The sequence below is a fragment of the Urocampus carinirostris genome, chromosome 3 (assembly GCF_059441175.1).
Source record: "Urocampus carinirostris isolate Australia breed hairy pipefish chromosome 3, RoL_Ucar_1.0, whole genome shotgun sequence".
Lineage (NCBI taxonomy): Eukaryota > Metazoa > Chordata > Actinopteri > Syngnathiformes > Syngnathidae > Urocampus > Urocampus carinirostris.
Window position 1 is genome coordinate 13555827 of NC_142351.1, and position 26712 is coordinate 13582538.

The following is a 26712-nucleotide window of genomic DNA, read 5'->3' on the forward strand; positions in this document are numbered from 1 at the left end:
CTCGAAATTTTTGGTCGGACTCATGATTTATGATTGTGTATTACGCAACAAGCCGTTGTCATAATTAGAGGAGAATAGATCTCATACATCCACCCACCCAGTCTCCTCAATTACCCTTAAGCTATCGTCCCTGAAGGTGATAGGTAGTGAGAGGCTGGCCAGGGCCTGGGAATAGGATGAGAGAGGCAGAGCGTCTCTACTGGCCTGTGAAATATTCCTCAAATGAAGCAGAGGTGGGTTGGGAAGTACGCCGGCAGATAGAGAGGAATCCACGAGGGTAAAGAAAAAATAGATGGTTGATCAAGATAGAATGGAATAGAATAGAATAGAATAGAATAGCCTTTATTGTCATTGATAACAACAGGGTGAACATTAAATTCAACGAGATTAGACCTGGCAGTCCGGGATAAACAAGGTAAACACGTAATAAAGACTGAAATGCAAAAAAAAATTAGATAAGCGAATGTCAGGATAGCTATAAAAGATAAAAAAGAAAAATCGTAATTATAGTGCAATAAAAAATAGTCCTTCGTAACAACAGTGCAATAAAAAGTAGTGCAATTACATTTAGCAGCAAACCCTTTTAAAAAAAACAGAGATATATATTTTTCACAGTCGTACGTGCTTGTTTTGTCACGGTTGCCATGGCGCCAAATTGGCCCCGCCCGTGTGGCGCCAGCTGCGTCTCGTTTACAAATTGGCTTTCTATCTATTTAAGCTCAGTGCTCTCACTCTTCCTTGGTCAGTCCGTCAATGAATCTCCGCCCCCGCAAGACGTGGGTTTTGACTCGGTCCTGTTTCCTTTTGGTATTTCCTGTCCGGTATTGTTCCTGTTTATTTTTTTGTCCTGTTTGATATCGATTTCCAGTTTCGTTCCCGTCTAGTCCTGTTTGATTTCAATATCCTGTTTTGATATCAATCCTGTCTGCCCTGTCCGGAATCGACCCCATCCGTCCGATATCTGCTCAGGCTATTGTACTCGAGCTCGTCGGCCCCTGGCTTCCTATCATTCCATGCCAGACTGCTGCCTAACGTGCATGACTTCCCATTTCCCGTAAAATAAAAGGCTTGTGTGAGAAACGTCACGCATTTGGGTCCTGATCCTGTTCCGGTTCTTGACATCTTTAGAATAAGCCTGTTTGTAAAAGGTATCATTAGTGTAAGGAAGAAACTTCTTAAAATTTAAATATCAGTTGATTTGGTACAAACTTTTATTAATAAACCTGATGGATGGATAGATAAATGGATATTTTGACCCAGTCACAGGCTGGGAGAATATTGTCAGACATCAGACTGGTCCTTGGTACAGAAAAGGTTAAGGAACACTGCACTAAATTATAAATCTAACTAAAAGTGCTGTTTTAAGCAACCAATAAAGGAACATTTTGAAATTGATCTGGTCCAAACGTTTTTATGAGACTGTATGCCTCACTGTGAATGTGTAAAACTGGAGTGTCATGCCCAATTTCGTTGTCACAATATGTTAACCCATTTTGTAACAATGACAATAAAGGTATATTCTATTCTATTCTATTATCCGCTAGAACGCAGCAGCTTTTTCTAACGCATTTTTACATTTCAAGTGCTAATTCTCAGACAAGTTAACTACTACGTACTATGTAGTAGTCACCTCAGTTATCCTCAGTCCAATGTTCCCTCTAATTTTCCACAGGTCTGAGCGTTCACACAAAGTCGGTGAGCAACGCTTGAAACAACAGTGAGCAACAGCAATCCCAAGTGTGGCAACTAAGTCATTATCAAACATGTCCAAAACTTGACATCAAGTTACATTTTGCTGAGTTTCCGGCAATGCAAAATTGTTTTTCTCTTTTGAATGAATTGACTCATGTACTATTGCAAAGGTTGTACGGCCTACAATTGTTCTTACAATTCTTTCACAAGATATCCATTTCTTTTTATTTCCTGATATATTTTGTCACATAATATTAACATTTTGGCGGGCTTATTTAGTCGGTTGTAAGATACAGAACTGTACTTAATCGCATTTTTTAGTGGAAGTACAATGTTGGCAACAAGATTCACATGATATAATTGGAAATTATTTGAATGCAACACGAACTTTTTTCTGGGTATTTTTTTCTAGTTTTTTTTTAAATTCCTTTAATAAAATCTCATTGTGTTTACTTTTTCCGAGCTGTTACTTTTTTCTTTTTATTCTCTATTTACTTTTTTCCTACAGTTCTTTCTTTTTTTCTGGCTTTTTTTCTAAATATTTTTTCTCTTCCTTTTGTTTCTTTTTTTCTCAGCTTTTCACTACTTTTTCATTTTGGTATTTTTTTCTTTTTTGTTGTATTCCCCCCTTCCTTTAAGTCATGTTGTGCATAATTTTACATAATATTTGGTCATGTTGGGATTAAAGAAGCAAAAACAACCCGAAGAGCCGTTTAGAACCCAAAAGAGCCGGTTCCTTTTAGTGAGCCGAGCCAAAGAAGCCAGTTCTCGACAAACTCTAATAACTTTACTCAACTTCGCTCTACTTCGACTCGACTTCAAAATACAGCATTTAGGACACAACGCCGGGGGAACCCGTGTATTTTTACCTTCAGGCACTGTAACTTTGACTTGAGTCGCTTCTTAATTAGTAATTTTGAGCCCTCATTTTTGTGCGCTGGCTAGATTTTCTTGTGCGCTGAAAATGTGCGAGCAGTGCGCAATTGTGCACGCGCGCAGCTTAGAGGGAACACTGCCTCAGTCTATCTTGCATAATTATAATCTGTCCATACAATTCGGTCCGACCTCAGCAATTAGGCCAACAGCAGTCAGGCACTAAAACTAAACTCAGTTATAGTTGTGAAGATGCAGTTTTCCAGGTTCAACAGGAAACTGTGACCGGGCCAGACAGCACCTTCAGTATTTTAGAAAGATAGTTGTTTTGAAAAATAAGGTTGAAAATTTAACTTCGAAAGAATAAACATGAAATGTCAAGGCAGAAAGGCAAAAACTCCAGATATTTTTTGTCATTGAAAAAAAATTATACATCGTTGTTTGCAACGAGATTAGACAAGCACTCTAAGATAAAATGTAAGAAAGATTTAAAGAGAAAAATAAGATTAAAAAAAAATGTTAAGATCGATTAAAAAAAATATATTTACAGGGTAGTGCTTGGAGATAATAATGCAATGAAAAATGGTAACATTTAGCTAAAACTACCTTTAAAAAGCATTTACTTTACTGTACTAGTTTTGGTCCATTTGCCTATTGTGTCCTCATTGGTTTTGATAATGAAGCAAAGCTATTTAAGCCAGAAATGTGGCAAAAAAGTTCAATGGATAGTTATACCTAGTAAGTGAAGTATGTGATTACTGCATATAATATAAGCTCTGCGCTCCTACACCAGAAGTCTACAGCATCAAGTACTGTCCAGTGCTGATCCAGGTGAAGTCAAGTGCAATAAATAGAATAGAATACAATAGAATATACCTTTATTGTCATTGTTACAAAATGAGTTAACATATTGTGACAACAAAATTGGGCATGACACTCCAGTTTCACACATTCACAGTGAGGGAAAAAAGCCAAGAAGATAAAGGAACAGAGAAGATAAGGTTATAAAACAAGGAGGATAAGGTTATAGTTATAATTTACACAATATTTACACAAGAAATGTCTGCATGTAGGATGTTACATACAGTTTGGTATCGTAATACAGTTGGTATCGTAGGGGTTTGTGCAATCATGCATTTGGTGCAAAAATAGTCATCATAGTGCAAAAAAATGGTCAACATTGTGCAAGGTGAGCAGTAAACATAGTGCAGTCAACATGTGCAAGACACATAGACATGAGTACCATTTTACATTCGTATGAGGTAGTGTTTCTGCAAGAGTTTTTCAGTTTTTTGTGCGGTGTCTGTTTAGGGTGGTAATGGCTCTGGGGAAGAAACTGTCTCTGAGTCTGTTTGTTTTTGTTTTGTGTGACCTGTAGCGCTTGCCGGAAGGCAGCAGGTCGAAGAGGTGGTGGCCGGGGTGAGAAAAGTCTATGATGATGTTTTCTGCTCTGCTGAGGTAGCGAGAGCAGGCAATGTCCTCCAGACTGGGCAGAGAGCAACCGACAATTTTCTGGGCTGTTTTGATGACCCTCTGGAGCGTTTTCCTGCCTGCTGCTGTGCACCCAGCATACCACACTGTAATGCAGTACGTTAGAATGCTCTCCACTGTGGCTTTGTAAAAGGACACCTGCAGCTGCTGTTTTAGATGATTTTTCCTGAGCACTCTCAGGAAATGCAGTCGCTGCTGGGCCTTCCCTATTACCGCTCTGGAGTTTGCGAAGGCCGATGTTTGCTTCGCCTTGTAGCTATTTTCCCCCCATTAGTTGTTAAAGAAGCATAATAAATAAAAAGCTCCCCACTTTTCTCCAAATTCCTAAGTCCTTAGAGTCCATCAACACAAGGGCACTGATAAATTGAAATTATCCTGCAGAAAACTCTTTATATGACCTTGTTTACTAGATCGGCAACTGGAAAATCTAACTTGCATCTTAAGTCAGGCATGCATATTTATGTGCATTATGTTTAATGACAATAGTGCTCTGGTGGGTACTTTTCAAGGTACTTGACAGCAAAACTAGCTGTGAGGGACAGCTTTATGTATCATAGCCCTCTGACGGTTTGTATCTGTCAGGTAAGCGCTTCATACTGTAAGCAAAGCATCTGAAGTGCACCTCAAGTGCCATATAACAAATTGCAAGTGACATTCAGCTTAACATTTCATCAATGCTGATGAATATGATGCATATGTCATGTCAGTCTTTAACACTTTGATCATAGGGTATGCATGGTGAGTAATGCAAATGTGCTTTGTAATTTATTCATTCACTTAACCCAACCAGTACGCAAGATTGTGGTACATGTAGGGAGTCTTTTCGCATATACCATCAGTGTCACGCTATTGAGCATTACACAAGACACGAAGCACCCTCTCCTTAATCAATTTTGTTGCTGCTGAACATCAACATCATCTGTTGTGCACATTTGATTTATGTTCATGCACGACTGATTTATTTATGAGGACTGTTACGTGCAGCAACAAACTATATGTATGTGAAACGTAGCCTTCAGTACCAGTATGGTTTAAGTTAGATATATTGTCAATATTCTGCAGATTTAAATTGATAATGATCCGTTCAAACCAAATCACATATTTATGTCATGAACCGGAACAGGATCAGGACCCAAACGCGAGACGTTACTCACACAAGCCTTTTATTTTACGGGAAATGGGGAGTCGTGCACATTAGGCAGCAGTCTGGCTTGAAATGATAGGAAGCCAGAGGCGGACGAGATCGATACCAATTGCCCGAGTTGATATCGGACAGATGGGGTCGATACCAGACAGGACGGGACGGACAGGATAGATAAAACAGGATATCGGAAAAAACAGGACAAACTAGACGAGATAGAAAACTGGAGAAAATAATAAACAGGACAAAAATAGATGGAAACAAAACAAAATTATCTTCAGTCGCCTGTGGCAGAAAGCGGGGGCTGAGACAGCAAACTTGTGTCTCCGTTCTCTCTGCCGATAATGAACCGCACCTTCGTGCGGCCTTGTTCCTTTATCTCCGGTCTACTAAGCTCCTAAAATGGTGGGTGCTACTTGGCTCCAGCACCCCCTCGACCCTATTGAGGAGAAGCGGTGCAGATAATGGATGGATGAATATCAATGACAATGAAGACAATTCAATTCAATTATTTTTAACCGTAGACAAAAAAAATAATCATATTGAACGAATTAATTGATCAATAGCGGCCGTGCAGCCATGTAAGGCACTAACCCGCTTATTGGGGGCTTTAGGGGTTCAGTGTCTTACCCAAGGACACTTCGACATGTAACACGGAGGAGCCGGGATTCGAACTGCGATCTCTTGATCCCAAGACGAGCATTCTACCTCCTGAGCCACTAGTCTAAGAAAAATCAAGGACATTCAGCACCAGATTACTCAATTGCCTGTAATGAGTTGTGTAATGTGATTGGTTCTTTATTGAATTTCTTTAATTCTGTAAAAGTAATAAGACATACTGTAATTCATTAATATTGTAATAATCCTACAACAGAGTATTCATGTGGTGGATTATTATCCAGAATATGCGTTGCATCCAACTTAGTTATTTTGATAGTAGGCTAACATAGCTAATATAGATACAGACACACATTATAAGGCTTATAAAAGGCTTTTTTGCATCTTCGGACAAATTTATTTTTGTTTTGTTTTTTGGTTCTATACGGCTCTTTTAACATTTTGGGCTGCCTACCCCTGAACTAGCTTTTGTAATCACTTTAATGTAAGATGGACCATGTTGCAAAAAAAAATAAAAAGGCAGAAATCATCCTGGTGAGCAGGTTTAGTCACCATGGTAACAATGTTTCTTTTAAATTGACATTGAGTCTGGAGAAGATAAATCACCAGCATGTAGCTCTCTATAACCTCAGAACAATTAGTTTCATCCCAAAGTGTGGGATTCCTTTTTCATCTTATACTAATTTTTCCTACCTGAGATGCTTGAATTATCTTCTTTTGTTCGGCCCTACATAGAGACAAACACTGACTCCTAGCGGATTTACTAGGTATGACTATAGAGATTGCCATATTCAAAACATTTGTTGTATTTTTCAGGTCTTCACTCGCTATGGCAAATGTTACACCTTTAACGCAGGGGGTAAAGATCGCTCGCCCCTTACTACCACCAAGGGAGGAATGGGAAATGGACTAGAGCTCATGTTGGACATCCAGCAGGATGAGTACCTGCCAGTTTGGGGAGAAACAGGTGAGCTGGACCACACTGTTTCACATACAGTGGAACCTCGGTTCTCGACCATAATCCGTTCCAGAACCCTGTTCGAAAACCGATTTGTTCGATCACCGAAATCATTTTTCCCTTTAAAAATAATGTAAATCGTTTTAATCCGTTCCAACACCCTGAATGTTTACCTTGAATGTTTAACGTAAACATAAAGCTAACCCAGGCTAATCGTACGGCCGTGTTATCGTAATCTTCCGTACGAAAGATTACGCTAACATGAACGTGTAAAAATAAAAAAAAAACAGGTCGTTTGCAAGTCATTTAGCACCCGAGTCTCCACAACAAGTGGTGAGCGGTTCATTGGAAAGGGGGCTCCGTTCCAACACCCTGAAAGTTGGGCTCTGTTCCAACACCCTGAATGTTTGCCTTGAATGTTCAACGTAAACATAGAGCTAACCCAGGCTAATCGTACGTTCACGTTATAGTATTCTTCCGTACGAAAGATTACGCTAACATGAACGTGTAAAAATTTAAAAAAAGGATTAAAAAAAAGAATTATGAATAGGATTTCTTACCTTTGTGGTGGTCAGCAGAAGGCGCAGATGGACGGTGGTGCTATTATTTCTTTCTTGAATGCAATAGTTGTACGCACTACTTTTCTTTTTTCACCTGTAGCAACTTTGCTGCTTGCACTGACTTTCTTCGGAGGCATAATTAGGGGCTAAAACACTTGGTACACCTATATTAAAAGCGAAAACAAAACGAAGCACGTCCGCACGCGATAACAGTTGGTCACGAAAAGAGCGATCTACACCCGTACGCTGCTCAGCATCGCACCCTAGCGTACGCACTCACGCATTACCGGCGTTTTAACTACGATTTTTTGTACTTAGATTCTTGCTGTGTTGTATGACATCCCTTTATGTATTTATTTTCAGACGAGACATCTTTTGAAGCCGGAATCAAAGTGCAGATCCACAGTCAAGATGAACCATCTTTCATCGATCAGCTTGGATTCGGCGTGGCTCCGGGATTCCAAACCTTTGTCTCTTGTCAAGAACAGAGGGTAACAACTAATTATTTCCTTTTATTTGTTACTTGTCATAGACAGGTTAAGCAGTTGAAAAAAATGAATGAATAGTAATACTAATACCAATTATACTATTGTGTCGGGATTTTTTTTGTTGTTGTTTTTTTTAATGCAAAAAATGTTCTGCAATGTTTCAGCTGATCTATCTTCCACCACCCTGGGGAGACTGCAAAGTGACACCCATGGACTCTGAATTCTTTGACAGATACAGTATCACATCTTGCCGTATTGACTGTGAAACCCGCTACCTGGTAGACAACTGCAACTGCCGCATGGTGCACATGCCAGGTAAGAAATCATCTATCGATTTGCGACGTGCTTGGACAAAAACCTTCTGGTATTACAGTATACTGTCACGGTTGCCTATTGCCCTCACTTGAACCCGCCCGTTTGGCGGCAGCTGCTGCCCGTTGCCTGTTTGGCTTCCCTCCTATTTAAACTCTCATTCACTCCTTGTCAGTCCGTCAACGAACCTCTGCACTTGCAAGACTTGTAATTTGACTGTGTCAGGTATCCTGCTCGTGTATCCAGTATCCGGTATCGATCCCGCCTGTCTCTTCCTGTCCAGTATCTTGCTCCAGTATCGGGTATCGATCCCGCCTGTCTCGTCCTGTCCGGTATCTTGCTCCAGCGTCCAGTATCCGGTATCGATCCTGTCTGTCTCGTCCTGTGTGGTATCTTGCTCCAGTCTCCAGTATCCGGTATTGATCCCGTCTGTCTCGTCCTGTCCGGTATCTTGCTCCAGTCTCCAGTATCCTGTATCGATCCCGTCTGTCGCGTCCTGTCCTGTATCTTGCTCCAGTATCCAGTATCGATTCCGTCCGTCCCGTCCTGTCCGGTCCCTTGCTCCATTATCCAGTATCCGGTATCGATTCTGTCTGTCCTGCCCTGTCCAGTATTTTGCTCGTGTATCCAGTATCCGGTATCAATCCCGTCTGTCCCGTCCTCTCCGGTATCTTGCTCCAGTATCTAGTATCTGTCCCGTCCTGTCAAGTACCTTGCTCCAGTATCCGGTATCTGTCCCGTCCTGTCCAGTATCTTGCTCCAGTATCCTGTATCGATCCCGTCTGTCTCATCCTGTCCTGTATCCTTCTCGTGTATCGATCCCGTCTGTCCCACCCTGTCCGGTATCTGCTTGTGTATCCTGTATCTGGTATCGATCCCGTCTATCCTGTCCGGTTTCGATCTCTTCTGCCCAGCGATCGCCAAATCGCTGGCGTTTGTGTTCCCGCACATGCCCGTTCCCAGGGTTAGGTGGGGTTACTTTAACTGGATTACTTTCCATTACTTTTGGATTACTCCAATACCAAATATGCTAATAAAAGACAAAAGAAACTAAATATGAATAAAATTATGACTCACAACACGTGGTAAGCTTTCTCTCCTGGCTTTGACCTCTTTGATCTCAATCGGCAAAACTAACATAAAATGCGACAGAAACAAAATTAAAATAAATCCAAACTGCTTGCCAACATCATTTTTGCCGTTCCATGTATTCCGTTACTCCCCAAGCCTGCACAAAATTTAGTAATTTTATTCATATTTAATTTCTTTTGTCTTTTATTAGCATATTTGGAATTGGAGTAATCCAAAAGTAATTGAAAGTAATCCAGTTAAAGTAACCCTACCCAACCCTGCCCGTTCCCGTAAAATAAAGCTTGTGTGAAAACGTTACGCGTCTGGGTCCACCGTCTGTTCCGGTTCTGACATATATGGATTTCTGTATGCGAATTTGAACATGGAAAGTAATACTACCGGTAATAATGCTTTATTAGGTTTTTATGTTTTAAACATTCACAGATCAGAGTGGAAAAATATACAAACCTAAAGATAGTCCAAATGTGTCCATGTACATTTACTATCAACTATTCAAAGACCGCATACGTTTTTGTTCTTGTGTTTCTTGTTGCAGGTGACGCACCCTACTGCACTCCAGAGCTGTATAAGGAATGCGCTGATCCTGCTCTTGGTAAGAAAAAGGCTTTGTTCAACTGCTTAAACCCACACAACAGTTACTGTAATTTACTTCGCATTATTCACAACTTTGATTCGAAGAGTTTCATACCAGTTATTGAATCCAGTTTTCTTTTGCCCCCCCAGATTTTTTGGTGCAGAGGGATAACGATTTTTGTTTGTGCGAAACGCCGTGCAACTTGACCAGATACAGCAAAGAACTGTCTTTTGTCAAAATCCCAAGCAAGGCCTCTGCTAAATATCTTGCAAAGAAATACAACAAGTCTGAGCAGTATATTAAGTAAGTGCAAAGTGAGTCAAGTGTGAGCTTACTTAAGGAATGTTTGAGTCAGCATTCGGTCTTAGTCTCATTGTTGCCCTTTCTTACATCAAGTTTTAGCTCAATGACTCAGAATCTAAGGCAGGCTTTTATATGGTGACACAGGTTATTCCGTTAATATTGGACCCCTGCATGGGAGCCAGTTTGTTATTTATGTCTGTTATTATGCACTGTTTACATCAATGTCAGCATCCGCTAATAATGTTGCTGTTCTTTGATATCCACAACCTTTAGCATGGATCTGCTTTTGGTTACCTTGCATTTAGTAAAAAAAGAAAAACTCAGGGGAAAGCTTTTAGAGCAGATTTAGAATTTGCCGTTGTGAGGTTTTTTTGTACAGTCTTCTCCTGTTCTCCTTGCAATCTGAAAATCCAGTGATGTCCTCTTTCCTTATTCTGAGTGTCTAGTAAACTACTGTGTAAATGTACTAACAGGGTTGGGTAGGATTACTTTAACTTGATTACTTTCAATTACTTTTGGATTACTCCAATACCAAATATGCTAATAAAAGACAAAAGAAACTAAATATGAATAAAATTATGACTCACAACACGTGGTAAGCTGTCTCTCCTGGCTTTGATCTCTTTAAACTCTAACAAAAAATGCGACAGAAACCAATTGAAAATAAATCCAAACAGCCTGCCAAGATCATTTTTGCCGTTCCATGTATTCCGTTACTCCCCAAGCCTGCACAAAATTTAGTAATTTTATTCATATTTAGTTTCTTTTGTCTTTTATTAGCATATTTGGTATTGGAGTAATCCAAAAGTAATTGAAAGTAATCAAGTTAAAGTAACCCTACCCAACCCTGTGTATTAAGTACCTTTGCATAAAAAACAAGTGGTACGCAGAGCTGCTGCGTAAGCTAATCAGCATTGGATAGTCAAATGTTTGAAAAGCTGTAGACATGGAAGTTAGGGAGGTACAGTGGCTTGCAAAACTATTCGGCCCCCTTGAACTTTGTAACCTTTTGCCACATTTCAGATTTCAAACCTAAAGATATAAAACTGTAATTTCTTGTGAAGGATCAACAATAAGTAGGACACAATCGTGAAGTGGAACACACTTTATTGGATATTTTAAACTTTTTTAGCAAAAAAAACAACAACAAAAACGAAAAAGTGCGTGGGCAAAATTATTCAGCGCCATTGAGTTACTACTTTGTAGCGCCACCTTTTGCTGTGATTACAGCTGCAAGTCGCTTGTGGTATGTCTATCAGTTTTGCACATCGAGAAACTGATATTTTTGCCCTTCTTCCACATGTTTGGTGTGTCCTCCAGGTGGCTTGTGGCAAACTTTAAACGACACATTTTATGGAAATCTTTAAGAAATGGCTTCCTTCTTGCCACTCTTCCATAAGGGCCAGATTTGTGCAGTACACAACTGATTGTTGTCCTATGGACAGATTGTCCCACCTCAGCTCTCAGACCTCTGCAGTTCATCCAGGGTGACCATGGGCCTCTTGGCTGCATCTCTGATCAGTTTTCTCCTTGTATGAGCTAAGTTTAGGGGGATGGCCCGATCATGGTAGATTTGCAGTGGTCTAATACTCCTTCCATTTCAATATTATTGCTTGCACAGTGCTCCTTGGGGTGTTTAAAGCTTGGGGAATCTTTTTGTATCCAAATCCAGCTTTAAACTTCTCCACAACAGTATCTCGGACCTGCCTGGTGTGTTCCTCTTTCTTCATGATGCTCTCTGCGCTTTAAACAGACCTCTGAGACTATCACAGTGCAGGTGCATTTATACAGAGGATTGATTACACACAGATGGATTCCATTTATCATCATTAGTCATTTAGATCGACAATGAATCATTTAAGATCCTCACTGAACTTCTGGACAGAGTTTGCTTCACTGAAAGTAAAGGGGCTTAATAATTTTGCACACCCACTTTTTCGTTTTTTATTTGTTGAAAAAATTCAAAATATCCAATAAAGTGTGTTCCACTTCATGATTGCGTCCCACTTATTGTTGATGTTTCACAAGAAATTACAGTTTTATATCTTGATGTCTGAAGTCTGAAATGTGGCAAAAGGTCAAAAAGTTAAAGGAGGCCAGATAGTTTCGCAAGCCACTGTATTCTTTTGTTTCCGCTACATGGAGAAGGTTTTCAAGAGTGGCTCCAATGTACAAAAGAGGCCCAATGTCAGATGGCTAATGTTTATTAAGCAGCAAAACGCCCTGAAACATTGTCTTTATTCAGAGGAATTACAATAGATACACTTTGCGAGGATGTCAGTATTTTGTGTCATTATTGGTGGGTGGGAGAGTGATTCACAACTATGTTATCACATCAACTTTGAACTCTTATCGTTTGGATGCAGAGCATTTTTCACATAATAGAAATGAACTCTGAACTTTGCAGGGAAAACCTCTTGGTTTTGGACATCTTCTTTGAGGCTCTTAATTATGAAACCATTGAACAGAAAAAGGCTTATGAAGTGGCTGGACTATTAGGTATTCTACCTTCACGTCAACCATCTGAAACTGAAAATAGTGTACTTGTTCATATGTTTTGGTGATCATTTAAACCACATTTATATAGTACCGTTATTCAAATGTTCCAGGTGATATTGGTGGACAAATGGGACTTTTCATTGGTGCGAGCATACTCACCATTTTGGAGATATTTGACTATCTTTATGAGGTTAGTATTCATTGTTGTATCTACTATACTTTTGGTCCGTGTAACCCTTTGAAACTATGTGATTAAGGGCTATACAAATACATGTGACTTGACTTGATTGATAAAATGTGAATATAAAAAGTCTACACACCCTGTTAATTGGCCAGGTCCTAACAAATAGCTTTTCAAAGTCATTTCAATCATCAATGAGGCTTGCAAAGTGTACAACTGTAATTTTTTTAAAGAGCAAATACATGGTAGTAGATTTGTATAAGTCGGTATCACAGTTAGACGTAAGATCGGGCCTAAAAACTCCAGCCCAACCTGACCTGGCCCGCTGGTATATAAGCCTGAACCTGGTCAAACCCGACAGAATAACAAATTAGCGAACAAGACTGAAGTAAACCTGAAGGTTTTTTTTGTGGATTTTTTTCAATGCCTTATTTAACAAATGCTTATACCTTCCATCCATCCATCCATCCATTGTCTGCACCGCTTATCCTCAGTAGGGTCACGGGGTTGCTGGAGCCCATCTCAGCCATCTTCGAGCAGTGGGCAGGGGATACTCTGAACTGGTTGCCAGCCGGTCGCAGGGCACACAGAGACAGATAACTCAGAGACAGATACGGGGATGAATAAAGTATCTATCGATCTAAAATGTCTGGTTGAAATACATACTTTCACAAAAAAATAGTTACCTCGATTGTTCACCCGAAACAAGCATTTTCATAAAACTCACCCAAATTCAACTAAAATGTAGATAGGTACTTTTTGTGAAAAAAAGGTTAAGATCTTTAATTTGGTGGCTCTTTAATTTTCTAAAAACAAAATTTTAAAAAATAAAAAAAAACCTGATAATTGAAAACGGCTGGAACACCAGGGATGAGTAAATGAATACATTTGTCTTCAAATGGAGAATCAATGGTACATTACCAAGAATTTACAACTTCTTGATAACATGTAGTTCAGCCTCAATAACCAAAATACACTGGTAATCTTGATATACAGTGGAACCTCGGTTCTCGACCAAAATCCGTTCCAGAACCCTGTTCGAAAAGCGATTAGTTCGAACACCGAAATCATTTTCCCCATTACAAATAATGTAAATCGTTTTAATCCGTTCCAACACCCTGAATGTTTACCTTTGTTAACCTTTAAGACACAAATAACATAAACATAAATGTAACCCAGGCTAATCGTACATCCGCGTTATCGTAATCTTCCGTACGAAAAATTACGCTAACATGAACGTGTAAAAATTAAAAAAAAGGATAAAGAAAAGAATTATGAATAGGATTTTTTACCTTTGTGGTGGTCAGCAGAAGGCGCAGGTGGACGGTGGAGAGGGATGGAGGAGGAAGGAAAATTATTTTTTGGAAGGAGAGTCCCCTTCCATAAAAACTTCGGGGAGCTCTTCTGTCTGAGGGGTGCTCACACGTTCAAATCTCTTTGCTACGGATGACTCGGCTACAGGATGTTCTTTTCTCTTAAAATATCTATCCAATGACACTTGCTTCTGCCTTCTTTTTAGCACTTTTTGGAAGTTGTTCATGACAGTGTCGTTAAAGTCATTGATGACTCTGCCGGCTGCAGCTTTATCGGGGTGATGGCGTTCGACGAAATTCTGTAACTCGACCTATTTGCTACACATTTGTTTAATCTCGGACGTCCCCTAGTGTAGTGGAGATGCAATTGCACCTGAGTAAAAAAAACGTGATGTGAAACATCCACCCCTAGACGGTACCACTGCACTTCAGTTAGCCATAGCTGTATCGCGGAATACTTAACGTGGTTTTGCGACTTACGTACTTTCATCACCCGTACGCCGCTCAGCATCCCACCCTCGCGTAGGCGTTCGAACTCCGATTTTTGTTCGAACTACGAAGCAAGAATTTCTCAAATTTTTGGTTCGGACTCCGATTCGTTCGAACTGTGAGTCTTTCGAAAACCGAGGTTCCACTGTATCAGGAAAATTACGCTCCAATGTAACAAAAGTCAAACCTTTTAGCCAGACAAGCAGACTAGGGCGGCAGTAGCTCAGGAGGTAGAGCGCTCGTCTTGGGATCAAGGGATCCCAGTTCCAATCCCATCTCGTCCGTGTTACATGTCGAAGTGTCCTTGGGTAAGACACTGAACCCCTAATACCCCCAAAAAGCAGGTTAGCGCCTTACATGGCTGCAAGGCCGCTATTGGGAAATGTGGAGCACATTGTAAAGCGCTTTGGGAAGTCATTGACTTGAAAAGCGCTATATAAATGCAGATCATTTCATTTCATTTCACTTTCACAAATGTTTCATTTTTAACCACTGACCATTCTGTTTTTATCTTCCCAGGTGATAAAGTACAAGCTCTGTCGATGCTCTGATAAAAAGCACAAACACAACAACAGTGATCAGGGTACTGTGCTGAGCCTCGACGATGTCAAGTGTCATGTCACTAACTTCCATTAGTTCTGGTGGAGCTTCTCTACGAAATGTGTTCGGTACTGGAGGCCAGCGTGAAAGTAAAGAAACTTTGAACTTGTGGCTGACTCAAACAGAGAGACACTCTCGGATGGCGGCACTGTAAAATTGACTTTGAAGAACCGTATGGCAAAGTCTTGGACGGGTCTTTTACACGGACGCAAAACCAACGTCGTAAACCATCAAAATGTATTTTTAACATTGGTTACTTTTAACGATGAGGACTTGCATGTCACTATGGTCAACTTTTCTTACCGCTTTTTTTGTCAATGCCACTCCAGACAATATTTGGGCACTCGTCCGTTGTTAAAACATCTCACGGTATTCTACCTCATTGTGCAGGGTGACTGCGGGTGCAGGTGACTCCGCTGAGCGTGAAATAAAATCAAGTACAATGTGTAGGAAATAGAGTAAAAATCCAATGATTGTATGGCAGCAATTGTAAAGACTTGTGAGCAATGTTCCCTCTAGGCTGCCCGGACATTCTCAGCGCACAAGAAAATCTAGCCAGCTCACAAAAATCAGGGCTCGAAATTGTTAATTAAGAAGTGAATTAAGTCAAAGTTACAGTGCATGAAGGGTTCCCCTGACGTTGTGTCCTAAATGCGGTATTTTGAAGTCGAGTCGAAGTAGAATGAAGTTGAGTAAAGTTAGTAGAGAACCGGCTTCTTCGGCTCGGCTCACTTTCGGGTCCTAAACGGCTCTTCAGGTTGTTTTTGCTTATTTCATCCCTATATGACCAAATATTATGTAAAATCATACACAAAATGACTTAAAGGAAGGGGGAATAGAACAAAAAAGAAAAAAATACCAAAATGAAAAAGTAGTGAAAAGCTGAGAAAAAAAAAACCAAAGGAAGGGAAAAAAGAGGGAAATATTCAGAAAAAAAGCCAGAAAAAAAGAAAAGAAAGAAACAAAGGGAAAAAAAGTAAATACAGATGAAAGAAAAAGTAACAGCTTGGAAAAAATAAACACAATGAGATTTTTTTAAAAGAATTAAAAAAAAAAATAGGAAAAAAACAGGGAAAAAGAAGAAAAAGTTTGTGTTGCATTCAAATCATTTCCAATCATACCAAGTCAATCTTGTTACCAACCATGTACTTCCACTAAAAAATGTGATTAAATACAGTTGTGTATCATACTACTAATGACTTAGTTGCCACACTTGGGATTGCTGTTGCTCACTGTTGTTTCAAGCGTTGCTCACAGACTTTGTGTGAACGCTCAGACCCGTGGAAAATTACAGGGAACATTGCTTGTGAGTGTTAATGCCATTGCTGAAATGTATAATTTACGAAACCGCAACAGCAGTTCAAAAATGTCATTTTATGCCTGGAACAACACACTCTGTATTTGTAGATTTCCGTCCCTACAATCCATAAAGAACATCCGACACATTCAACTGCAGATTGCGGTTGTGTTCAGTTGCCGAATGTTACATCAGAGGGCTCGCGTGGCATTTAGCACTCGTTCTCAAACGCCGTCAATGAACAGCTCACCTGCATATGAGGTTGTCTACTGATAGCATTAACGTGTGTTTGTCGTTGTGCAATGCTTGTGCCAAAGGCTGCCGTGGAAATCCAAGGAGTACACGTCGTCTCCAGCAGTGCCTGTTTTAAACTGTCTCTGAGTTGCGACATTCTTTGAGTGTGTTACATATACCGTAAATTCCGGACTGTAGAGCGCACCTGATTATAAGCCGCACCCACCACATTTAAAGAGGAAAACCGATTTTGTACTTACACGAGCCGCACCTGTATATAAGCCGCATGCGCCCACATTAAAAAAATGTAACACAGACACAAAATTAACACAAACCCGACTTTAAGTCCCACGATTGTAACTGAATATACTTCTTTTTGGTTTTTGGTTTGAACAATTATATTGACAGTATTAACAGCAAATTAACAATGTGAGGTTTGAACAATAAAGTCCAATAATCTCAGCCGGCAAAGTGAATGGAAAATGATACAGGTACTTAAAGTATGATGCAGACCGGCAGAGTCCGGGTCCCGTTGAAAGTAATCCAAAGAAAAAAGTGTATATTTCCAAAGGTAAGGGTGGGAAAAATATATATCCACTATTGTCCGCCGTGTCCACAAACACTCACCTTTACCAATCCCCACTTCCCGTCAGCCCCCGCGTTTGTTACGTCCCTTCTTTTTAATTCTTCCGGCCAAAACATATTAGAATAAGTGTCCAAAATAAATACAAATAAATACATTACAAAAATATACAGTTGCAAATACAGATTATACATGGTTACACATGTTTACAAAGAAAGACGGTACACCGAGAGAGTTTTCAAAGCTTTAATAATAATAATATAACTTTCATCCGGGCAGTTAATGGTAGCAACACGCTAGCAACACGCTCGCAACACAGTAAACGGGTCTGTTAAAAAAAACATACCGTACCTGTAAAAATCACGGTAAACTGTCCTCATCTTCCTCCTTGGAACTGAAGCCATCAAAGTCGTCTTCCTCAGTGTCGGAAAGAAACTTTGTCATATAGACGTCGTCCCACGCTCCCTTATTCCAAAACACGCTAGCAACACGCTCGCTCCTTCTTTATCAGACTGCTCGATTGCTTTTAGCTTGAAAGCTGCGTCATGTGCCTTTCTTTTCGCGTTTTGCATGATGAGGGTATGTTTACGCTAATTTAATTTGTGCACAAGTTAAAAAGTTGCAGTCTTCCTCGGCGCATATATTCCACCGGTCTAAATATTACCTTTTGTAACCGAGCGCCGCTGGCGGCCGTTAGAAAAATTACAAAAATTGGTCGCATCACTGAATAAGCCGCAGGGTTGAAAGTTTAGGGAAAAATTAGCGGCTCATAGTCCGAAATTTACGGTAAGTCATCGCCATAAATTGTGTCATCAATTGATATTAAAACAAGAAATGTCAATACTGAAGTTTTGATGGGTAGTTATTAGCAATGTTTTAGCATAGTGAAAATTGTATACTACTGTACTTGATTTTCTTGTCGGTTTTCTTTGGAATGGCATATGTAAACGATACCGAAACCAAGCTTAACGTTAAAGTTTTGTGTCATTGGTCAAAGCTTCTGAAATTGTATCATGCAATTACAGAGCTCAGTTATGTTTTGCCGTGTTAAAAGCATGAAATCTTTCACATCGTCCTTGTCCAAAGAAAAGTGTAGATCTCGAAATGGGAAATTGTTTTTAACCCTGGAGAATCAATTCACGGGCCATCATTTTCCGAAGAATAATAGGGTTTTTTGGGCTCTCCAGGGTAGATAAGATGTACTTTGTTGGCTTTATAGATTATTTTTTTCTTGTAAGTAATTCTTAAAACTCAGAGATGCATGCCATTGCTTTTATTGGACAGGGTGAGTCGTTTTGGTTGTTGTTGTTCAGATCTTTTAATCTCTTCGTAAATGAATCAATGTGATTAAGAATCAAGAATCTTTTATTAAATATAAAACTTGAGATTTTATTCAAAACCAGTGTTCTGTGTCATTATTTGTTATACAGTGCTGTGAAAAGGTATTTGCATATTTATCACTCACAAACAAATTTTAATATCACACAGAGACAACCCAAGGAAATACAAAATGCAGTTTTCTCATCTCATCTCATCTCATTAGCCGTACCGCTTATCCTCATTAGGGTCGCGGGGGGCTGGAGCCCATCCCAGCCATCTCCAGGCAGTGGGCAGGGGACACCCTGAACTGGTTGCCAGCCAATCGCAGGGCACACGGGGACAGACAACTCACTCGCTCGCTCATTCACACCTAGGGACAATTTAGACCGGCCAATTCACCTGAAATGCATGTTTTTTGGAATGTGGGAGGAAACCGGAGTGCCCGGAGGAAACCCACGCAAGCACGGGGAGAACATACAAACTCCGCACAGGAAGTCTGGAGCTGGATTTGAACCCACGACAGGTTCCCATGACATGAACTGTGCCACACAAGCGCTAACCACTGCGCTGCCGTGCTGCCCCAAAATGCAGTTTTGAAATGTTAATTAAATTTCTAAATTTAAAAAAAAATCTAGTCCTATCTGGCCCCATGGGGAAAAGTAATTAATCCCCTTGATAAAACACGAAGTAACTGTGACTAAACACAGTTTTGGGAAAGCAAAATTCAGTTCCACAGGCTTTCAGAGAGCCTCCTGGTTTCCCCAAGGTTTTATAGTAGACCCTTTGTCAAAAAAGATTTCTAACCCAACATTCTTGGCAGTTGCTGCCATACTCATTGAATGAGCTGTTTGTCAAAAAAAGATGTCCAAATACTGAAGAGGAAATCATTTTTCTTCCAAAGCATGTTAACTTATATTTATGTTGCAACACCTATCGTGTTACAATCAGTTAAAATAAAAGCTGAAAAAAAAGCAGTTCCTCTCATGATTACTGATGTGACTCACCTGTGCCCGCTCATTTGGCGCCAACCGTCACGGGCTCTGATTGGCTCCCTGTCCCGACTCAAACCCAGTCCTGTCAGTCCCCTGTTGTTAGTCCGTCTGCGAACCTCAGTACATACTAAGCAAGCCTTTTTCGACCCTGACTCCAACCTGTCCCGGTTTTGCTCCCGTCCGTCTCCGGCTTCCACCCGTTTTGATCCTGACCACATCTGCTCTCCTTTCCCGGCTTACGACCTCTTTTTGTCCCCCGACAACGTTCTGGCTTACGACTCGTTTCAGACCCCGACCACGCCTTGCTCTACCGACCCGTTTTTCCGTTCCTCACCGGATCGTGGGCGCAGCCCTTCCTCTTTCCTTCGATAAAACTGTTGAGAAACGTAACGCAACTGGGTCCTGTTTCCATTCTGGTTTTGACAGTTCCTTTGAGGTTTCTTTACAGAATATTCTGGGCAGAAATGAACTACAGAAAATGGATTTGGGAATTCACAAGTGCAAAGCCAAAATTGCTGACAATTACTTTCATATTTGTAAGTGGGCAATGCAGTTTTGAAATGTTAATTACATTTTTAAATTTACTCCATGACTAATTGGGGAGGAATGGGAGATTTTCCTAAGGGCCAACATTGTGCCAAAAAATGGTCCGCCCTAGCGCAAACTTCACTAGAACGACTTAATTTTGGGGGGAATGGAACAGTAAACCCTAGAACATTTGCAGCTTGTATACTATGTAGAAATCGCTTTTGAGCAGGTTGAAAATAATGAAAATATTGCCCTGCATGAAATGCCCACCCCCAAACCTCCACCTAAATATCAATAATGACTCCGCCTTTTCTTACCAATCAGTAGCCTAGATGGTAAGGCGCCCGTTTTGAGACTGGGAGGTTCGGGTTCGCGCCCCGGCCGAGTCATTCCTAAGACTTAAAAAGTGGTCGGCGGCGCCCTCTGTTGGCTGCGGCTGCATCGGCTCGCTACAACGGGTCAGGTGCAATCGACATTTCGTTCTGTGTACATTGTTACACAGAATGACAATACAAGGAAATTATTATTATTATTATTATTAAGTAAACAAGCTGTTTTATTGCGATTAACCGGCGACTCAAAACAGAATATTGTCAGGACCAGAACGGAAACAGGACCCAATTGCGTTACGTTTCTCACAAGTTTTATTGAAGGGAAGAGGAAAGGCTGCGCCCACAATCCGGTGGTCGCTGGGCGCGGGAAGCAGGTCGCTCTCGTACTCGGAATGTGATCCGAACACGGAAGTGGATTTTCTGTAGCGAGCGATGGCGGTGTCAGAGACAAAAAACGGGTCGATAGCCAGGACAGGAGAGCAAAACGTCGTCGGGAACGGAAATGAGTCGTAAGCCGGAACGGGAGAGTAGACGTGGTCAGGATCACAACGGGTCATGGCCGGAGACAGATGGGAGTAAAAACGGGACAGGTGGGAGTCAGGGTCGAAAAAGGCTTGCCTAGTATACACTGAGGTTAGCAGACGGACTGACAACAGGGGATTGACATGACTGGGTTCAAATATTGACAGGGAGCCAATCAGAACCAGCGGCAGTTGGTGCCAAAAAAGCGGGCAATGGTGAGTCACAAATATTGCATGTAATAAAAACTGTTATGTGCTAAAACTGTAAAGCTCACATACGGTAAAATGAACTGCCAGATTCTAAACGGATAAAATGGGAGACCAAAGTACAGAAGATAGGCTAAGGCGTCAAGTCACTAGAGTCAATATCTTTAACTTGCTCAAAAGTGATCTCTGCAAGGTAAACATGTTTCTGCAGTGCAGTGATTAGCACATTAGCCAAACATACAAAAGGTTCATGACCTTGTGGAAACGTATGTTGGCCTGGAGAAGGAGGGTCGCCTAGGGGTAAATTTCATACTGGGGGGCAGTGTTCCCTCTAAGCATGTTTGATAATGACTTAGTTGCCACACTTGGGATTACGGTTGCTCACTGTTGTTTCAAGCTTTGCTCACCGACTTTGTGTGAACGCTCAGACCCGTGGAAAATTACAGGGAACATTGCCGGGGGGGTAAAATTTTCGGCACAACACTGGCTCATGTATCAGTCACTTGCACTATCCAACCTTACTCGTGGATTCATTCATCTATTTGGCCACGTTCAACGTAACCCTAACATTGTACCAGATGATGTGAGTTTTACCATTTCGGGAATTTTCCCTAATTCCCCAACAATTGCAATGACATAATGGCGCTATCGCAAATAATCTCCTCTTACTACTTTCTCGGTTAGGTGGAAAACCCAGTCTGATATGCTAGATGTCGAATAAAAGATCTTGTAATTATGAGGAAAGATGAACAAACAGGAAACATCTGCTATCTATGTCGGATTCTTAACAGGTGCCGTGGAGTTCTTTGGGACCCCGGTGTATGGGGATTAGAGGTAAGATTTTGGACCCGGGCCTGAACCCGGCCCGTCAATCATTAAGTTCGACCGGGCAGGGTTTTTCTCTCTTGACTCGGGACGGGAGAGCAGACATGGTCAGGATCAAAACGGGTCGTAGCCGGAGACAGACAGGAGCAAAAACGGGACAGGTGGGAGTCAGGGTCGATAAAAACCTTGCCTAGTATACACTGAGGTTTGCAGACGGACTGACAACAGGGGATTGACAGGACTGGGTTCAGTGACAGGGAGCCAATCAGAATCCGCGGCGGTTGGCGGCAAAAGAGCGGGCACAGCTCAGTCACATCAGTAATCATGACACATACTCTATAGCTGAATTTCTTCCGTATATAAACGTATCATAAGAGTTCATTCAAAATCCTCCTCCGTAGCTATGTGGGCCGGCTTTGGTTACAAAACTCCGGGGGCCCTGTAGTTTGGTCTGAGTCAAAACAAAACCTAAACAAATAGCTGAAGTGGAAAATTCCCAAACAGGATTCTTTGTACACCCGGCTCTAACAAGGACTAATATGACATCGTTGAAGGCTGCTTCTGGATACTGAATAAAACACAACTGAAATCATGGAGAAGCTGAATAACAACGACTGAATACCGTGAATTCCGGACTATAGAGCGCACCTGATTATAAGCCGCACCCACCACATTTAAGGAGGATAACCGCCATTGTACTTACACAAGCCGCACCTGTATATAAGCCGCATGCGCCCACATTAAAATATGTAACACAATCACAAAATTAACCCAAACCCTATTTTGAGTCCCGCGATTTTGACTGAACATAAAGTTCACAGTTCAAAATCCACAGCCGGCAAAATGAACGGAAAATGATACCGGTACTTTTGAGGCAGACCTGCAGAGTCTGGGTCCCGTTAAAAGTAATCCAAGGAAAAAAAGTGTATATTTCCAAAGGTAAGGGTGGGAAAAATTTATATTCACTATTGTCTGCCGTGTCCACAAACACTCACCTTTACATTTCCCCACGTCCCGTCATCCCCCGCGTCTGTTACGCCCCTTCTTTTTAATTGGTCAGAGCTTATCAGAATAAGTGTCCAAAGTAAATACAAATAAATACACCGAGAGAGTTTTCAAAGCTTTAATAATAATATTAACTTTCATCCCAAACCGTGCCTGTGAAGGGTATCAAAACGCTACTAACAACACGCTCGCAAAACTGTTAACGGGTCTGTTGAAAAAAAACATACCGTACATGTAGAAATCACGGTAAATCGTTCTCATCATCCTCCCTATAATTGACGTCATCAAAGTTGTCCTCCTTTAGTATGGGAAAGAGGCTTTGTCATATAGACGTCGTCCCACGCTCCCATATTCAAAACCACGCTAGCAACACGCTCGCAAGGTAAAGTTTGCGCGCAGTAGCTCTGTTTCCTTCTTTATCGGACTGCTCGATTGGTTGAGCTTGTAAGCTGCGTCATGTGCCTTGAACTGGAGCGGCGCTGGCGGCTGTTAGAACGATTACATAAATTGGCCGCATCACTGAATAAGCCGCAGGGTTGAACGTTTGGGAAAAAAGTAGCGGCTTATAGTCCTTAATTTACGGTAAATTAATGCATCACGATGTCAAATAATTAAAAATGAATAAATTAGTTAATTGTTTACAACGACATATATGAATATATTATAAATGACCGAAGAAGTTACGAATGAAGAAATCATACAATCATTATCGTAAGTAGCGTATTTTCCGCACTATAAGGCGCACCGGGTTATAGGGCGCACCACGAAAAAATAGTTTTTGGCCCTATATTTGACATACATAAGACGCACCGGATTATAAGGCGCTACAATGGGAACGTGGACAAAACAGTCAGATAGTTCAGTCAAACTTATTACCCCTTTAACATTCCGAAAGCTTGCAAAGAAGCAAATAAGTGTCGTAGACACGTGCGGATGCGGTGTCCGTACGATGTCACTCAAATGCATCGTTCCAAATATCATTCGGAAGGTTAAAGTCTTGGGATTCAAGAAATGCCAACCATTCCTTAGTTTCTATTTTCTTTTTCGCTCGCAACTTTACTGTGCATATGACAATAAACACTTGGAATTGGAGTTTAATTCAAAAATAGACACTCCATTCCATCCATTATCTGCACCGCTTATCACAGAAACATCAAGTTCAGTCTGAAACAAGATACTGGGAAAATATATAGCCGGAGTAGCTCACCGAAGTCGTTGTGTTCAATAATAATGTGCAACCAAGGTCCTCTTATATCCGTGAGTGTAGTAAATCCAGGAGAATAAAATATTTACAAATACAGAATGGTTTAACATGTTTCCTCTATGCCGTAGACAACCACACTTGCTATTCACATTCATCTTTTTCGGCCAATTGCAGGCTTTTTTTTGCCGCTTTAGCCTATGCCAGCCTGTAAATGATAAAAAGGATCCGCCCTTTTTACCTCCGAATAACTTTAGCCAATAGTGATCGACTCAACTGATGATTGACACATCTTTTTTGGCCAATTGCAGGCTTTATTTTGCCCCTTAGCCTATACAAGCCTGTAAATGATAAAAGGATCCGCCCCCTTTACCTCCGAATAACTTTAGCCAATAGTGATCGATTCAAATGATGATTGACACATTGGTTAGCCAATGAAACGCCGGTAAATAAATCCCAGCATACACCGCGGTCTACTGGCGTTCAGGGGAAAATCTAGTCGGCGGCTGCTGCATTAGTTTCAAGACTTTGCGAATTAATATTGATCCATAAATAAGGCGCACTGTATTATAAGGCGCATGGTCAGCTTTTGAAAAAAATAAAGGCTTTTAGGTGCGCCTTATAGTGCGGAAATACGGTATTCCATTCAGTCAAAAAATAAAATGCGAGATTTAAACGTCGTTCTTCTCAACTAAGCAGATTGACTTTGAAACCCTTAACAAGAGCAGACTGCTGAATGTGTACTTAAAAGTTCCTTCACGAGTCTCTTGTTCAAGTCTTACACAACAAGGTCCTCTTTTGTGAAAGTCGGTTGAAGTTTTGGGTGTTACGTCTTGTGACTTTTAATGGAATCCTAAAAAACAATCACTACTACTCCCAAAACAGTAAAATGCTTAACCTGGCTGGGCGCTAAATGAAATCAGTATTATCTGTTGTAAAATTCCATTAAAATGTTCAAAGTAATTAATATGACTCAGCTGTCACTTAATATTAATAAATTCTGTCACGATTACAGCACTTTATTGTACATTGTGAATGTGCAATTACCACAATTTAACATAGCGTTTCATGGCAATAGTATTCCGTACACACATAGTATAAGGCAGTATTTTTTAACTCGTGAGTCAGAACCCAAAAGTTGGTTACGGACCTTTGCACTGGCAAAATAAAAGTCAAGTCATCTTCATTTGGATAGCCCTTAATCCCAAGAAGTCTCAAAGGGCTGCACAGACCACAGACTATTGCAAACTACAGACTATTATTACACCATCCCCTGATCTAAAACCTACATGAGGGCAAGGAAAAACTCAAAAACCTCAACATGTGAAAAATGAAGAAACCTTAATACTAAAAAGAAGAGAAAATGGAGTGTCGATTATACAGTAGATGGCAATTATGCCCTGCTCAATCTCTTCAATCTCTTCAATCAATCGGCGCCGTCTCAGTTGACCTATGGCTAAGCCCCGCCTCCTTTACTCACTCGGACAAACATTGAACATTATGTCAAGTCAAGTCATTTTTATTTGCATAGCCCTTATTCACAATGAGTCTCAAAGGGCTGCACAGACTACAGACTATTGCAAACTACAGACTAGTATCACACCATCCCCTAATTATAGGCCCTATGTAGGGGATGCCAGCCTGCAAAAGTTTGGGAACCATTGGTGTAAAGTGTAAAAAGAGGCAAGCCGTTTCTTTTAAAATGAAAGTGGAATAAAAAAGTTTGATGCGGTTGAGAAAATGGTCAGGATGCTTATTTTCGGCCTCTATTTACCACAGAGGAGGCCCTCTTGAAGCGCATCTTCTAAAAGTAAGTTAAACTTAACTTTATTTATTTTTATAGAACATATTGTTTTATTAAATGTTTATTTTTTTAGTAAAAAACAATACAGGTTACTTATACAAGCCTTAAATACTTGTATAAACCTTATACATACAAAATATAGCACTGAAGCAACTTACAAACAAATTCAACATACGTTACGAATGATCATTTGGAACCTAACTCGTTCGTTGGTCAGGCAGAGTCTCTATTCCTCAGAAGACAAACTTCGAAATCATCTATGTTTTGCCGACAGGTTTTTTTTTTTGAAATAGAAAAATATCCTACTATATATCCTACTATCACAGCTTTAAACTGCACAATCTTTTTATTTGATAAATTTGAGGAGTGTTTTTTGTTTTCTTATTCGGGTCGCAGCTTGTCATTCGGTGAAATGGTGGGTCCTCAAGGCAGACAAGTTGAGAACCCAGTGTTCTCGTTTGCCCGCGTCCCTGCGTCTAGACCCATCATTTTTGCTCAAATCAACGTGCGTCCCCAGGACGCAACTTTTTTGACACAAAATTGTCATTATTACCCGATTACATTTTTTTTTAAACAAAGATTTACCGCACTCCAAACTTTTCGTCAGGCAGATCCGGCAGATGTTGTTTTGGTCTCGCGGTTCGAGTTTTCGTCTGCACGCCGATCTCGAGTTGTGTGG

The 26712-nt window shown here is 40.7% G+C and overlaps 1 protein-coding gene across 1 annotated transcript in view; it reads left to right on the top strand.

Moving 5' to 3' along the window:
- Positions 1-18675, top strand: part of LOC148368738 (acid-sensing ion channel 1-like) — a 74864-nt gene extending 56189 nt beyond the window's left edge. Inside the window, exons 3-10 of the mRNA XM_088330771.1 lie at positions 6632-6782; positions 7697-7824; positions 7986-8136; positions 9761-9817; positions 9949-10102; positions 12510-12601; positions 12712-12791; positions 15104-18675. Coding sequence (XP_088186897.1) covers positions 6632-6782; positions 7697-7824; positions 7986-8136; positions 9761-9817; positions 9949-10102; positions 12510-12601; positions 12712-12791; positions 15104-15220 — 930 coding nt within the window. The 3' untranslated portion in view covers positions 15221-18675. The remainder of the gene's footprint in view (positions 1-6631; positions 6783-7696; positions 7825-7985; positions 8137-9760; positions 9818-9948; positions 10103-12509; positions 12602-12711; positions 12792-15103) is intronic.
- The last annotated feature ends 8037 nt before the right edge of the window (positions 18676-26712 follow it).